The sequence below is a fragment of the Arvicanthis niloticus genome, chromosome 4, assembly GCF_011762505.2.
Source record: "Arvicanthis niloticus isolate mArvNil1 chromosome 4, mArvNil1.pat.X, whole genome shotgun sequence".
Classification (NCBI taxonomy): Eukaryota; Metazoa; Chordata; class Mammalia; order Rodentia; family Muridae; genus Arvicanthis; species Arvicanthis niloticus.
In genome coordinates, this window is record NC_047661.1 from 18,380,961 (window position 1) to 18,395,667 (window position 14,707).

Consider the following 14,707-nt stretch of genomic DNA (forward strand, 5'->3'; position numbering starts at 1 on the left):
AAGTAGCGATGAAATAATTTTCTGGTTGGAGGTCACTATTAGAAAGCTTGAGAACCACTGATCTACAAGGTCTTGTGGTTTTTGTTTCCAGAATCCAGTAGTCCCAAACACAAGATGCCATAATAAACAAGCTATCCGTGATTCATGAGCAGTGTGTCCATTGGTTCACTGCTTCATCTATGTCCAAGATGGTCTTTGGAGATGCTGAGCCCTTTTGGTAGAAGGGTTGTAAAGCTGCCATGACACTGGGCTGCAGAGAGATGGGGCTCTGACATTGCTAATTTCTATGGACCTGCCAGCTATACAAATTAGGACACAGAGACTCTTGTATATTTTGAAAGTTTAGGCCTTTAACTTTGGATTACCTTTCAGCTCCTCTAACCCGACTAATTCTGTCTATATCCCACCATGGCCCCATCTACCTCTCCGATCGTGTTCACGTCTGTCTACCACCATGTCTGCTTGCTGAATCCCCTCTTCTCATCTTTTCTCCAAGGTCTCTTTTTCTCTCTACTAGGAAGTCCCGCCTTCCACTTCCTGTGCAACTATTGACTGTCAGATTTTTATTAAACCAATTAGAGAATGCCTTAGCAGGTAAGGAAGGACAGAGAAACATCTTACAAAAAGATTCTCCCAACACTGATCCTCGGGGTTTCCTTTCTTCAGAGGGGCATGGAGACTTCCAGCTGTCAGTTGGTCAGTGGTCAGTAATGACCAAAAAAAAAAAAAAAAAAAAAAAAAAAAAAAAAAAAAGACACATTATCTCCCAGGCTTACTATACCTTAGGGCCATGTGAGGATACCCGGGTCTTGCTGGATATTGAATTTTGTCCTTGCAGAACACCATAAAATTGTGTTCAAGCATCTTTTAAGACACTTGGGTCAGACCATAGAGTTGAGGGTGCCAATGGAGAAGGAGGGCTGCTAGAAATCCTCTGAAAAGGTACTATTTATATTACAACCTTAGAAGGCAGAGATTAGCAATCCCCAGAGCAAGCTGACTAGCAAGACCCACTATTTAGGTGAGCTCTGGGTTTGATTGAGAGACCCTCAGTGACTAAGGTAGAAAAGCAATCGAGAGCCAATCCTGATGTTGACCTTGGGTCTCTAACCCTTCCCCCCCCCACACACACACACTGGAAACTATACACTTGGAAACAAAAAAGGAGAAGAATATAACTGATGTTATAAGTTGTGGTAGGCCTCCACTTATTTCATTTTTAGACTAAGCTTCTTGTAAGTTTTCAAGGGAGAGATACAAACTTTGAAGGCTTCTGCAGCTCCCTGTCACTTGACTTCCAGAAACAACATTATGTACCCATTGGCCACTCCTCCCTTAGTGGGGGTTGGGGTTGGTCTTTCTATCTAATTTTCTTGTGTGAATGGCTCCAAGATTTATGAAAGCAGGTCTTTGGGGACAGAACAATGTTATACTTTTTCTTTGATTCCCTCCTCCTACCCTACCAGAGCTCTCTGGGTTTATTCATAAATAATCATTGTGCTTCTTTCTGGCTTAGAGGGTATCAGAATGATACTTCTTTAAATTTTTATTTAAGATGTTTTCCTGTATATTGTTTAAACTGTCACTGGCCTATAGTAAGTGATTGGCAGACCATGGGAAGAATGAAGTGAATTCAAGGAGGTGGCATTGCTTACACTGCTGAGGGTTGTAGAGTTACTGGGTTTGTGGTGGGCTGTTTTGTAGGGTGCCATTGTAGTTATATTGAACATAGAGGTTAGCCTGGGGAGATGTGTGTTCCATTCAAGAATACTATTTTAAATTCCCAAATTATTTCTACCCATTTTAGCTGGTGAATCAGTTGAGGTATTTGATATAGAGGTAGTGAATGTCATTTAGACATAAGATGTCCCTATTTGAGGAGCCAAATACTGAGAAATCTTGAGTCTAACTTAGCAAAAATGAATTGTTTTGCAAATTCTGGCAAGCCTTGGGATGGAGGCAAAACAGACCCTAGGCAATTTGATCCAGGATGCAATTGCTTTTATCTGAAAGGTCCCTGGTCCTGGCTTGCTGTGGGTAGGTTCTGTTACTGGAGATGAATGCAAAGGATGAAAGAATATATACAAGAAAGACTGCCTATATTGAACTGAGGCTTCAGGTCACTAGAAGAAGGGAGTTGGTACTGACCAGAGACCAGACTTTTCTGCTGTGAGTTTTTTTTTTCTTTTTCCCTGGGGAGAAAGGAGCAATAGTCTACTCACTCCAGTGACACTGATGACAGACCAAAGAAATTGTTCCACCCACGTCAAGGTTACTTAACCTGGGAGTTTATTGGGGTTACTTATAGGAATCTGAATGAGACAAAGGTGGCTGCATCCCACTGTGCATCACTAAAATGCCCATCCTACTGTAGGTGAGGACTCTCTAACGGTACATTCCTGGAGCACAACTTGTAGAGTCTCTTCTTCCCAGTAGTTTCTCACTGCTCTAAAACCTTGGAGGAAAGGTTGGCTTGTGAGTCCTGTAAGTTTCAGAGTTTTCTGAGCCTTGTGACTTTCATTGGCTTCTACAGTTGCAAGAACTGATTCTCTGTCTCTCTGTCTCTCTCTCTGTCTCTCTCTCTGTCTCTCTCTGTCTCTCTCTCTCTCTCTCTCTCTCTCTCTCTCTCTCTCTCTCTCTCTCTCTCTCTCTCGGAAATGCTTCAATTTTAAGGAACTAGTTACACAACAGAGAGATTCTAGTTGCTTTGCCAGGCCAGGCTCCAGGTGTAACTCCAGAGGGACTTCAGATGTTGCAACTGCTGAAGGCACATTAGGGATAGAGAAAAACACACAAGGCTCAGGGCCCATAATTGGTTGCCTCTGTCCTCTTGTTTGTAGCTTCTATTCCGGTTCCATTTTCACAAGGCTCCCCAACAACTCCAAGATGGCTTTCAGGGTCCCCCTTTACAGCTATGTTAATGATGACCAGCACAGAGTGGTTTGTCCCAGCCTTCTCAGGTTCCAAGAGTCTGTCATATGTTCCCGTTCAAGTTGTGGACCCCACACAAGAAAGCTCAAAGTTGAGCTGAGGAGAGTAGTATGAGTCTTCTGAAAGTCTGGTTCAGATGTGTTCTGGGGCAGTAGACCCTTACTTCAAAACACGTCAGCAATGCAAATGGTCAGGCCCTTCTCAAACCTGCCTAATTTAGAATTTGGATTACCCAATATTACATCGTTCAAGAAGCCTGCTAGGAAATGAAGTCTTTACTTAAGAACCACTTTCTGAAAAGCAGTTTTAGGGTAACATAGCTGTAAGAAAGTGGAGAGTGGCTACCAGAAGCTTCCACATTAGGTTAACACTGTACACTGTGAGGTAGATACCTGACTCAGGAGTGATTATTGCCAAGGTAGAGGCTCAAGGAGGACATGTGCGGCGGCTGCATTTAGAGGTTTTGTGGGTTATAAAGAGCTGTGGGCTGAGCACCTTAACATTTGGGGTCCCACACACTCCCAAGTCTGGAGGTTCTGAGTATTGACGTGATCCCTCAGGTGGAAAAGTTTACACCCGAGCTCATGTGATCGGTCACAGTCAGAGGCAGGCATAGTAGAAATAATACCTTACCTTCCAGGTCTTTTAAAGAAATGTGTATGAAGCAGAAAGTATCTTTCTGTTTTATCTTAGGTCCCAACATATGCAAATATTTAAAAACAAAGCAAAAACATTTGGAATCTTGGACATTTCGGGTCCCAAGTGTTTGGGGTCATGGCTAATGAACCGACAGGTGCTTCTGTCTTTCTGACTGAGCAAGCAGTGTCACTGCTTGGGAAGGGCATTGTCAGCCTTCAGAAGCCTGCTCTTGTCACAGCCTTGCATGCCAGGGGCTTGCTTCCTTCTTTTCTGCTCACCAGGAGGATCAGATCCAACGGCCACTAAGCTGTCACCACACACTTCCCATTCTCCGTGTTTCACGTCTGCCATCGAGTTTTATGTCTTCGTTTGGGATGGAGGTGAAAGCCCACTTTTCATTATGCTGACTTATTGCCGGATCTTTCGCATTTTAGACCTAATGCCTCATTTTCTGTTGAGTTTTGAACATTTTCTAAATGGGGGAATCAAGCCTTTATTCTGGCCTATCTGGGCTACTTCACTTGATAACCACTCCCTAAAAGCAATACCAGGGTAACATAGCTGTAACGAAATCATCCCCATTCTATGTCGTGCTTAATGAGTGTTTAACTTTTTACAGAACCTACTGATTGCTGGTGTAATTACCATATGATTACGCGTGATTACTTCAAGCCTGCACCCCCTCCAGCATTGCTTCTGTGGTTCAGACAGCTTCAGCAGCTGCTGAGAGTTTTCAGCCAGGAAGCAGACACCCATTTCATCTGCTCAGTACTTGTTCACCCAGACTTCAGAGCTTCCAACTTAAGGGATAGTTAACTCCCCTAAAAACCATTATCTGGAGCCAACTAATTTACATCTAAGTGTAAATGCTTGAGGACTGTTACATTTGGAGAGGCGTGATCTTCATAATTTGAAGCATTATGATAAGGATGGAGAATGGGGATACAGCTCAGTGTCAGAGAGCTTAGCCCACGAAGCCCCAGGTTCAGTCCTCAGGACCACAGACAGACAAACATGCAGGAATCCTTGGTTGCTGCATAACATAAGCAAATGACCTGCTTCTATTCAGAAGAGAATGTCAGCACTATTGGTAAAGGCTGTGGTTTTCTGACTCATTAACGCTTGTGCAGACTCAGAGAGACTGGAGTCCTGAACTTTTAGGGCCCCCCAAAAGAGAAATGAAACCAAAGAAACTAATTCAGAACCTATAGGCTAAACTTTGTGCGAAAGGGAGACAGCGCCCTCTGACAGAGAAGTCCAGGGACTTGCCTGTAGTCCTGCCTTGAGGAATGGGTAACCATAGCAACAGCTTCAGCTTTATTTCTTCCATCATTGTTAACCATCCTACACAGATATTCTGATTGTGTGGCAGCCTGGCCTGCCCCAGAACAAGCACAGGCCACTGGAGCTGTCAGGAGACGATACAGGGGAGTGTGGAAAACCTAGCTCTCTTGAGTAACAGACTAAGATGCTGAGGTTAGTTTTGCCTTTTGGTTCTCTAGGGAAATCCCAACAATCTCACTTGCTAAGTGGCTTGTTCTTAGAGACATTGTAGCAGAGGCACTTGGCTTTTATGCTTCTGGGTTCCATGGCTAAGACTGTTGGAAGAGTGAGCAGGTACGGAAGAACACGTGTGGCTCTTTAAATGGATAACAGGCTATGAGTTAAGGCTCTGGTGACCTGTCCAGGATTACCATAGTTCCAGTACTCTCTGTCTCTAAGGGTCTGGATGTTGTCAACTGGATTGAGGTAGCCAGTTGTAATTACAGTGACGAAAATGTGAGCTGTTAATACTGTAACGCAAATGCCAAAGGTGGTGTAGTATAGGTGATGAGAAGGAACCACTGGGCTTTACAGCCTCTAAATGATCTACCAGCTGTTTCTTCTTTTCTGGGCAGACTGGGGCCCTCAGGAGACTGGTGCTGGTTGTGTATAGTAATTGCTTGTGACAGTGGGTTCATGCCAGGTATTCTGATGCTGGAGTTGATTGGTATAATGACATGTAGTTAAGGTATGATTTTCAAGAAGGCAAACTTACGACTTTTAAGAATATGAAGTGAATGTACCTCACAGATTAGCTGATTGATGGAGAACCAGTCAGACACCACCACTGCATAAACACATCTGAATAACTAGGGTATTCGCTTTTATTGCCTTTTGACTGACTACTTTGTAGTGCTCAGACTAGAACCCAGGATCTTGTGCACACCAGGCAGAGCTTTATTACTGAATCACAGCTCTAGCCCAGGATGTTGGTCTATTTAAGGACAAATTAACAAAAATGTTGGGAGGAGCTTATCTGGGTTAGGTCAAAGTGGGATGTGTTCAAACTACATCCTTAAGCATATGGGTCCCATGGGACAGAAACTGGTTTTTATCTCTATTAGTCAAAAGGTGCAGCTTGGCGGTGACTTCCTAAGTTTGGGAGTTCAGTAGTTAAGTGGTAAGATGAACCTAGGTGACTCTTCAGACTGGAGGCAGCAGAGTTACTCTAATGTCATTGCTTTGGGTAATTTTGAGTTATTAGAGTACAACCCTAACCTTTTACTTTCAGATTTTGACAGTCATATTCATAGCTATGTCATACTCCCCTGAGTATGCATATCATACTTTTCTCAACAAAAGCAGGCTACAGGGTGGGCTTTGACTCATGGGATCTCTAACTTGTGGGTGATCTCTGGGTGACCTTTAATCCACATGACATTCAAATGCTGTCAACCTCTTTGACCTACAGACTTTGATGAAATTTTGTTGCAGGGTTCACAGTGCAAACATTGTGTTATTTACCAAAAAAACCCTTTTTTCTAGTTGTGGCGTGGCTCAGCCCTTAGCACACACCTTTAATCCCTCTGGCTGGAATATAGACACACCCTTAGTACACACCTTTAATCCCAAACAATGAAGGTAAACTGGTTTGTAGAAGGAAGCATCCATGTTTGAAAGTGATGTCTAATTGAGTGGCAGACAAAGTGATGAATCAGAGATAGATTTGACAGAATAGGATATGACTGACGCTCAAGAGAAGAGAGAGGAAAGGGAAGCTCCTTAAGAGAACAGTGCAGAGGGAGAAAGGAAAGAGGAACTTTTACCAGGACAGTGGTACAGAGACAGGTTGTAGAGAGAGAATAAGCTAGACACCGGTGAAGATTAAATGAGCCAGAGAAAGAGAAAGAGTCAGAAGATTAGAACATATTGTAAAGTTAGTATGAGGTCAAGCAGAGCAATTCAGTAGAGTCTGAGAGAGAGAGAGAGAGAGAGAGAGAGAGAGAGAGAGAGAGAGAGAGAGAGAAGCCAGATTGAATCAGTCAGCTAGGGGAGGAGTTTGAGCCACAACAGCTAAGTTGAATCAGCCAACCAGAGATCAGAGAGAGCTAGGAAAGAATGAGCTTATTTGGCAGTAAGTCTCAGAGGCTGAAAACATTCTAGGGCGAGATAAGATTGTACAGAGGCTAGAAGCTTCCAGGACTAGGACTAAGTTAGCAGACTGAAGCAGTATGCCTCGAAGACGACAGTTTATCAGGAGAATAAACGTTAGTTTTACAGAATTTATCTGACAGCTGCTTTCTCAAAGAACAATAGTAGAGAGTACAGATGATATTATGTTGGATGAGGATGGTGGTGGTACCATGTGATAAATAAGCAAGCACACAAACAAACAAACCCCCCCCCCTTTTGAAAGACTGAGCTAGTTTTCATAAAGTTCACACAGAGCAAGTTTTGTGTGGAAGAAGAGTGCTTGTTTCACAGGTAGCTTGAGATTGTCGTTTCGAGGGATGTTCCTTGGATGTTCCTTTACAGATGGAGAATGTAGCAGTTGTTCAGGTGCTCAAACTGTTCCAGGTACTTTGAATGTTTCTCTGTTGAAAGTCAACATTTCTGAGCTATTTATTTTTGTCTCAAGCTGTGTTTTCTCTCTGTCTAGGAGGGGATGTGCATGGTGAGGTTCTTGTTTGGGGACAGGATCTCAGGGGACTTAGAGAAGAACCATGGGTAGCTTTCCCATTGGCTATAGTCATTTCAGTCTTATTGGAAACAGATAAATATTGGCATCTCTTGCCCACTTAGCTTCTGCAAATGTGTTGAAAGAGATCCTCTCTTTTGCTGTCAGTCCTTAGTAGGAAGTTTTGAATAATGCATGGGGAAGCTGCTTTTATTGATGAACATGGTTAATTTAAATTATGGGCCTGGAATTCATGCTAAACTTCAAATTTTTATGATTCTGAGTATACATACCCATTTAGTTTTTAACCAGAGAGAAAGTGCTTTGTGGACTGGTTTTGTGTCAACCAGATACAAGCGAGGGTCATTTGTGAAGAAAGAATCTTAATTGAGAAAATTCCTCTATGGGATTGGCCTTGTAGGCCAGTCTGTGGTGCATTTTCTTGATTGGTGTGGGAGGGCTGGGCCTTGGACATGTGATCTTGGATAGTATAAAAAACCAGTCTAAGCAAGATAGCTTTAAGGTGCAAGCTTGGGGTGGGAACTGCTCCTTCAATGCTCAGTTGAACTTCTGACGACACTGTTTGAGGGTACAGTTGATGGGGTGGATAAGCCTTGGGAGTACTGTGTCCTCTCTTCATGAACACCTATAGGGGAGCTGCACTTGGAGACAGTAGCATTGTGTCTTTTCAAATGAAAATTTGGGATTTGGCATGAAATTGTTCTAAAGAGGTTTGCTTACAAAGCTGCTTGGTGTTAAGGACAGGTTCATTAAGGAAAGGTGGCGTTTCCTGCCTATTGAGGCAGAGTGGATTCTTAGCCTAGGAGGGAGGCTCAGAGGAGGGGAGACAAATGCAAAATCTCTGGGTCACACTTTTGAAAATTGAATCCCAGTTATGATGACTGTCATTGCAACTCTTTCTCCTGGTTTCTGATTTTTAAACTAGGATTCCATTTCATCCAGTCAATATGATAGCAACAGAAACTTAGCAGATGATTGATTTCCTATTAATATTGACTTACTAGTGTATACCCAAATTTACATGTTGGTATGAGGTTGATAAAACTATATTCAATATAAGAAGCTATAAGAACAAGTGTGGACATGAGAGAAGAGTTACTTGCCTCTTTCAGTTATTAAAATATTCAATAATCTCATAAAAATCATTTTTTTCTATGCCTAGAATAGTTCAAGAAAAAATGACAAATTTTCTTTGTCATGCTGTGTTCTAGACTGAGCTAACACTTGGTAGATAGGTATGTGACTGTGTGTGGCACTTGCCATTGTTTGGAAACCAAAGCAGGGTGAGGCCACAGCCGGAGTGGGGTGAGGTAGAGGATAGGTGAGTGTTTATAAAGTGGCATCAGACAGGAAGCCTGGAGTCATCTGAGGACTGAAGAAAAAAGTTGGCTGCTAAAAGGTGTGGAGGCTTGTGCCAGAGCATACTGGGTGTGCTTGAGGCCCTACTAGGGGCCAGAGTAAGTAGAGTGAAGTAAGAGGAAAGATGGGAAGGGATTAGGGCATCTAATAGGCTGTTGCAAGAATCAGAGGTTCCAGTGCTCTGTAGGAATCACCAGAGGGTGTTAGGAACAGTAATGATCACAGTTTGACTTCCACTAAAACAAACAAAACACAAACAACAACAACAACAACAACAATAACAACAACAAAAGGAAAGGCCCACTTTGGCAGCCATGCCCAGAGTAGTCCAAATTGTCAGGGACAAGAGAGGGGCAGAAATCAGGGGACTTGTAACCAGTCCTGAGAGAGCCCTGGTGACCTGGACCCAGGGGGACAAGTGGAGAAGGCTGTGGTGACTGGCTTCTGCATATATATTGAAGGACACAGTGACTGGGTGAGATTTAAGGAGCAAGAGAGATACCCAGATTTTTGACACAAGTTACTAAAAGACTGGAATTGAAGACTAGAATTGCCATTGACTGGGATGGTAAGGCTGAGGGAAAACTGTCAACAAACTAGGGATAAAGGAAACTTCCTCAAGTCAATAAAAGTAACTAGTGACATGGTTTTACATGTAAAGAACCTTAATGATTCTATTGATAGTCTTAGAACTGACAAGTGAGCCTTGTGAGGTTGCTGGAGATGTACAAAATTCGAGGTTATGCTCTGGTTTCATTTCTCTCTCTCTCTCTCTCTCTCTCTCTCTCTCTCTTTCTCTCTTTCTCTCTCTTCCTCCTCCTCCTCCTCCCCCTCCTCCTCCCTCCTCCTCCTCTTCCCTCCTCCTCTTCCTCCTCTTCCTCCTCTTCCTCCTCTTCCTCCTCTTCCTCCTCTTCCTCCTCTTCCTCCTCTTCCTCCTCTTCCTCCTCTTCCTCCTCTTCCTCCTCTTCCTCCTCTTCCTCCTCTTCCTCCTCTTCCTCCTCTTCCTCCTCTTCCTCCTCCTCCTCCTCCTCCTCCTCCTCCTCCTCCTCCTCCTCCTCCTCTTCTTCTTCTTCTTCTTCTTCTTCTTCTTCTTCTTCTTCTTCTTCTTCTTCTTCTTCTTCTTCTTCATTAGGGTCTCAAACTCTGCATCCTCTGCCTTAGCCTACTGAGGTTTGTAGACCTGCAAATCTCATGCCTAGATAGTTTTACATATGTATGAATGATTAGCATTCTAGATGTGAAGCTATGAAGCAGTAGCAGTTGTTCCAGTAGACAGAGTGGGATTAACTAGAAAGAGGATATCTGCAGATAAATATCTGAAATTGAAGTTACAGGTACTGACTTTTGTAGGTGAGGGGTACCAGAAGATGGGACAGATTGGAGATCATCAGTGTGGCATCTGGACAGCCAAGAGGTCATGATTTGGGGAAGGAGGGTTTGATTATCAGGTAAAAGTAATGGGGGTAAGGAAAAGAAGGGTAAGAAGAGGCTGGGAACTTTATGGAAAAAGACCATGGAGAGTTGACTACTGGGAAGTGGATATGTAAGCCTGTTTGAATGTCTCTTACTCATTTAAGAAGATGTCTCACCCATTACTGTGAAAGTCTGTAAAGGCTTGCTCTGCCTTTCTCGCCACCTCACTGTAGTCTGCTAGAGTTTGCTGAGCGGGTCGGTACATGTTCATGGAGTTCACTTTGTTTTTGTGTGAGACTAAGATGAGTAAAGTGCCCCAGGCTGCTTCTTCTCCTTCTCCTTTTCTCCTTCTCCTTCTCCTTTTCTCCTTCTCCTTTTCTCCTTCTCCTTCTTCTCCTTCTCCTCCTTCTCCTCCTCCTCCTCCTCCTCCTCCTCCTCCTCCTCCTCCTCCTCCTCCTCCTCCTCCTCCTCCTCCTCCTCCTCCTCCTCCTCCTCCTCCTCCTCCTCCTTCTTGAACTAACTCAACAAGAACTCAGAAGAGAATAAATGTGGGACCAAACTCTGCGGCGGTCCGGTGGTGGGGTCCTGGGCAGGCTTGCCACGCACTTGGCTCCCACATACATGCAACAGCAGCGTCCGCCCTGCGGCTGTGTCGAGGGAAGTACTCCACGCTGGCCACAGGACTGCGGGTCCCAATAGATAGGAGAAAGTCCGGTTCCAAAGGCTGGAAACCTGGCGGCAAGCCCCAGAAGACACGTGGAGTCCAAGAGTTCAAAGCTTTATTGTTCATGGCGAATGTAGATGGTGTGCGCACCCCCTAAAAGCCAGGGGGTGCCAGCTTAAACAGGGAGGGGGGAAAGAGGAGGGACTTAATTGAGCCACGCCCCCTGGTCTTTAGGTAACTCCTGAATATGGAAATCTTGAGGCAGAGGCCTATTAGTCACGCCCTCTACCTGTAGCTGTAGATGTTGATGAAAAACCTCTCTGGGAGGAGCTACTGAGGTTAATGAGATGTAGACCGCTTGTAGGAGCCTGGATTCTGGGAGCGTAGCTGAACGCCTGCCATTTCTCCAATGGGGAGTCGGGGTTCAAAGGCCCATGCCCACCCAAGAACCAAGACATCCTCCCACAGCCCGACAAATAAGCATAGCCCTGCTCTCTGAATCTCTTTAGAAAAGCAGAAAGGTGATATCCTATGATCCTTATAGGTTTTAGCATGAGTAAGTCAGACATCTTGTGTGAACCATTGGCCCTTTCTAAAACAGTGATTATCTTATCTCTTGACCATACATGACATTTGACCCCAAATTTCACAAACCTCTGCAGAGTGGTTGATTTCCTTCCCTTCTCATTCCCTCTCCTGCTTCCTCCCCTCCAACCCTCTTTCTCTCTCCTCTTCCCAGCCCCCTTCCCCCTTTCCCTCCTCTCCTTTTCTTTCCTCCCTTTTCTGTTTTCTCCAAGCTCAGTGATAGAAACAAGCTCAGAAAAGTGAAACAACTTTTTCATCCTCATGCATCTTTCAGATCTGCAAGCTTGACCAGACTGGGAAAATAGGGATTTTAATCCTGCTTCTACATCTAAGTTTAGATCAGCAGTGCTTGCTGTACTAGGATAGTCTGTTCCTGCTTGCTGATGGAGTGCCATATCAGTGTGTATGCGTGTGTGTGAGTGTGAGTGTGTGTGAGTGTGTGTATAAGAGTGTGAGTTTATGAGCATGTGTGCTTGTGCAGTGCTGTGTGTGTCTCTGTGTGTGTGATCAACATGGCAAGGTTAGTAGACTTGGACTGTTAATCTACATAGTCAGTCTCCTGCTGCCCCAGATTCTGTTCAGAAGCATGCTGGGTTCCCGACTGCTGCCTTGGAACTGAATTATTTTCTTTTCCCTAGTGTACGAGTTGTTTGCATTCATCAGTCACATGGGAACATCTACAATGAGTGGCCATTATGTTTGCCACATCAAGAAGGAGGGACGGTGAGTCTTTTTAGAAGGTAGTGGATAGATGTGTCAAGCTTCTCCTGGGCTCAGCCATTCTAAATATATATATATATATATATATATATATATATATATATATATATGCTATAGTAGTTCCTATATATATAGTTCCTATAGCATATATATATATATATATATATATATATATATATATATGATTTCTGGTTCTCATATTACTTTGTTTTGAGACAGGGACTCATTATGTAGACCTTGGCTGGCCTGGAATTCACAGTGTAGAGCAGGCTGGCCTTGAACTCATACCCACTGCCTCTTCCTCCATAGTGCTGGGTAGGGTTAGAGGTGAGTGCCGCCATGCCAGCCTCTCATAGTGGGTTGAAGAGGTATACTCCCCTACCTTTGTTTTTAAACCTGAGTCTCTATGAAGCTCAGGCTAGCCTCAAACCTGTTTTGTAGTCTTAGCTAGTCTTTAACTTGAGGTCCTCCTGCCTCGGCCTCCTGAGTACTAGAGTTACAGGCATGCACATGTGCCTGGCATGTTATATGTTCAACTCTTTTAAACACACAAACACTGAGGCTCAGGTTAGCTAGTCAGCTAGTGGTGCACAGTTCAGGGACATCCTGTGCGACTTATGGAGTTTGAGGCCAGCCTGGGTTCAGAAACACTGTCTTGGGGGTGGGGTTCTGTTCCTTTTATGCCGTGTTTTGGCCATGGTTGCATTAAAATATCTGAGTTATTGGAGACTCTTCTTCCCACTGTGGGGCCATTGCTGACACAGACTTCTCTCTTTGTTTTCAGATGGGTGATCTACAATGACCACAAAGTTTGTGCCTCAGAAAGGCCCCCTAAAGACCTGGGATATATGTACTTTTACCGCAGGATACCAAGCTAAACCTCACAAGAATTGGCGAGAGAAGCCATATACTTTTAAATTTGCCAAAAAAGAAAAAAAAGAAGAAGAAGAAGAAGAAAAAGGAAAAATACAAGAAAAAAGTTGGGACAGCCAGATGCGGAGGACTACATGGGTATTTATTGCTTCTTTCAAGAGCATGATCACTTGACACCTTCTGGAGAAGACCTGGGAAGACATTTCTATTGGCGGCAATATTCTGTCATAGGGAATTTTGTGACTGTTCAGGGAGAGGGTGATGGAAGCAAAGGCATCGGCCACCGGCCCATCAGATAGGCACTGTCACCGGCCCATCAGATAGGCACTGTCTTTCCTTCTCTTCTACTTGGGGGGGGGGGGTGTCATTGGTGAGGACCTCCCTACAGTGAGAAAAATTCCCACTTTTAAAATTTTCCATATAGGAAATCAAAACCTGGACTGGCTTTTATTGGTGGCACTGTGTTTTCATTTCCCACAGTAAGTTCTGACCTAGCTATGTGTACTAGGACATCTAAAGTGGAAGCTATTTTTAATTTAAATCACATCAAACTTTATATTACACTGTATGAGTGTGTATGTGAGTGTGTGTCCTTTGTAGTCCGCTGGAAGTCTGATGGATTGGTGTTCAAAGGCTAGATTGTTGCTGTTAAGCATATTTTGAAAAGGCAGACAAACATCTTTAAAAATTATAACTCAGGAACAATTGTTAAAAATGAGTTCCCCACTTGGGTTTTAAAGAGGGCAGAGAGCTGAGCTGTGGCCTCTAAGTGCTGTCTGGCATTCATGTGGGTTTGTGTTGTTTGACACCAATGCCAGGTGCCTAAGTCTTTGTCACACTGTGCTTCTCTGAGGGCAGACGGGATCTTTTCATTAGCAGTGCATTCCCTCAAAGCTTTGTGTTTAGTTTTAGTTAAATAACTGGCCCCTCCAGCTTGTGCTTACTCCCTGGGATCATGTTAGATGCCCGGGTTTGTCTGCTTACTTCCTGGGATCACGTTAGATGCCCGGGTTTGTCTGCTTACTTCCTGGGATCTTGTTAGATGCCCATGGTTTGTCTGCTTACTTCCTGGGATCATGTTAGATGCCCGGGTTTGTCTGCTTACTTCCTGGGATCATGTTAGATGCCCATGGTTTGTCTGCTTACTTCCTGGGATCATGTTAGATGCCCGGGTTTGTCTGCTTACTTCCTGGGATCACGTTAGATGCCCGGGTTTGTCTGCTTACTTCCTGGGATCATGTTAGATGCCCATGGTTTGTCTGCTTACTTCCTGGGATCATGTTAGATGCTCATGATTTGTCTGATTTTTCTGGTCTCTGAACTTTCTTATGCTTTCACATCTCTACTTCTCTGGGGCCTGTTTCACCTCTGCCCTCACTGCCTCTCTGCTGTGGCCCATGGTGCAGCCTGGGACACTTTAAAGATGTGAGCTGCAGAGAAGCTTCTGTGGCAGTTGCAAGCCGGGGCCTCCCTGCGTGGTCATTTCCATGTCCTAGCTGTGGCCTGAGGTCAGAGCAGAGTTGTGGATGTGCAGTGGAGAGGAACGAGAGTTCTCCGTGATT

General features: G+C 44.2%; 1 protein-coding gene across 1 annotated transcript in view; it reads left to right on the plus strand.

Annotated features, from left to right (window-relative positions):
* Positions 1-13,284, plus strand: part of Usp13 (ubiquitin specific peptidase 13) — a 107,827-nt gene extending 94,543 nt beyond the window's left edge. The window contains exons 20-21 of the mRNA XM_034500171.2: positions 12,191-12,275; positions 13,057-13,284. Coding sequence (XP_034356062.1) covers positions 12,191-12,275; positions 13,057-13,150 — 179 coding nt within the window. The 3' untranslated portion in view covers positions 13,151-13,284. The remainder of the gene's footprint in view (positions 1-12,190; positions 12,276-13,056) is intronic.
* The last annotated feature ends 1,423 nt before the right edge of the window (positions 13,285-14,707 follow it).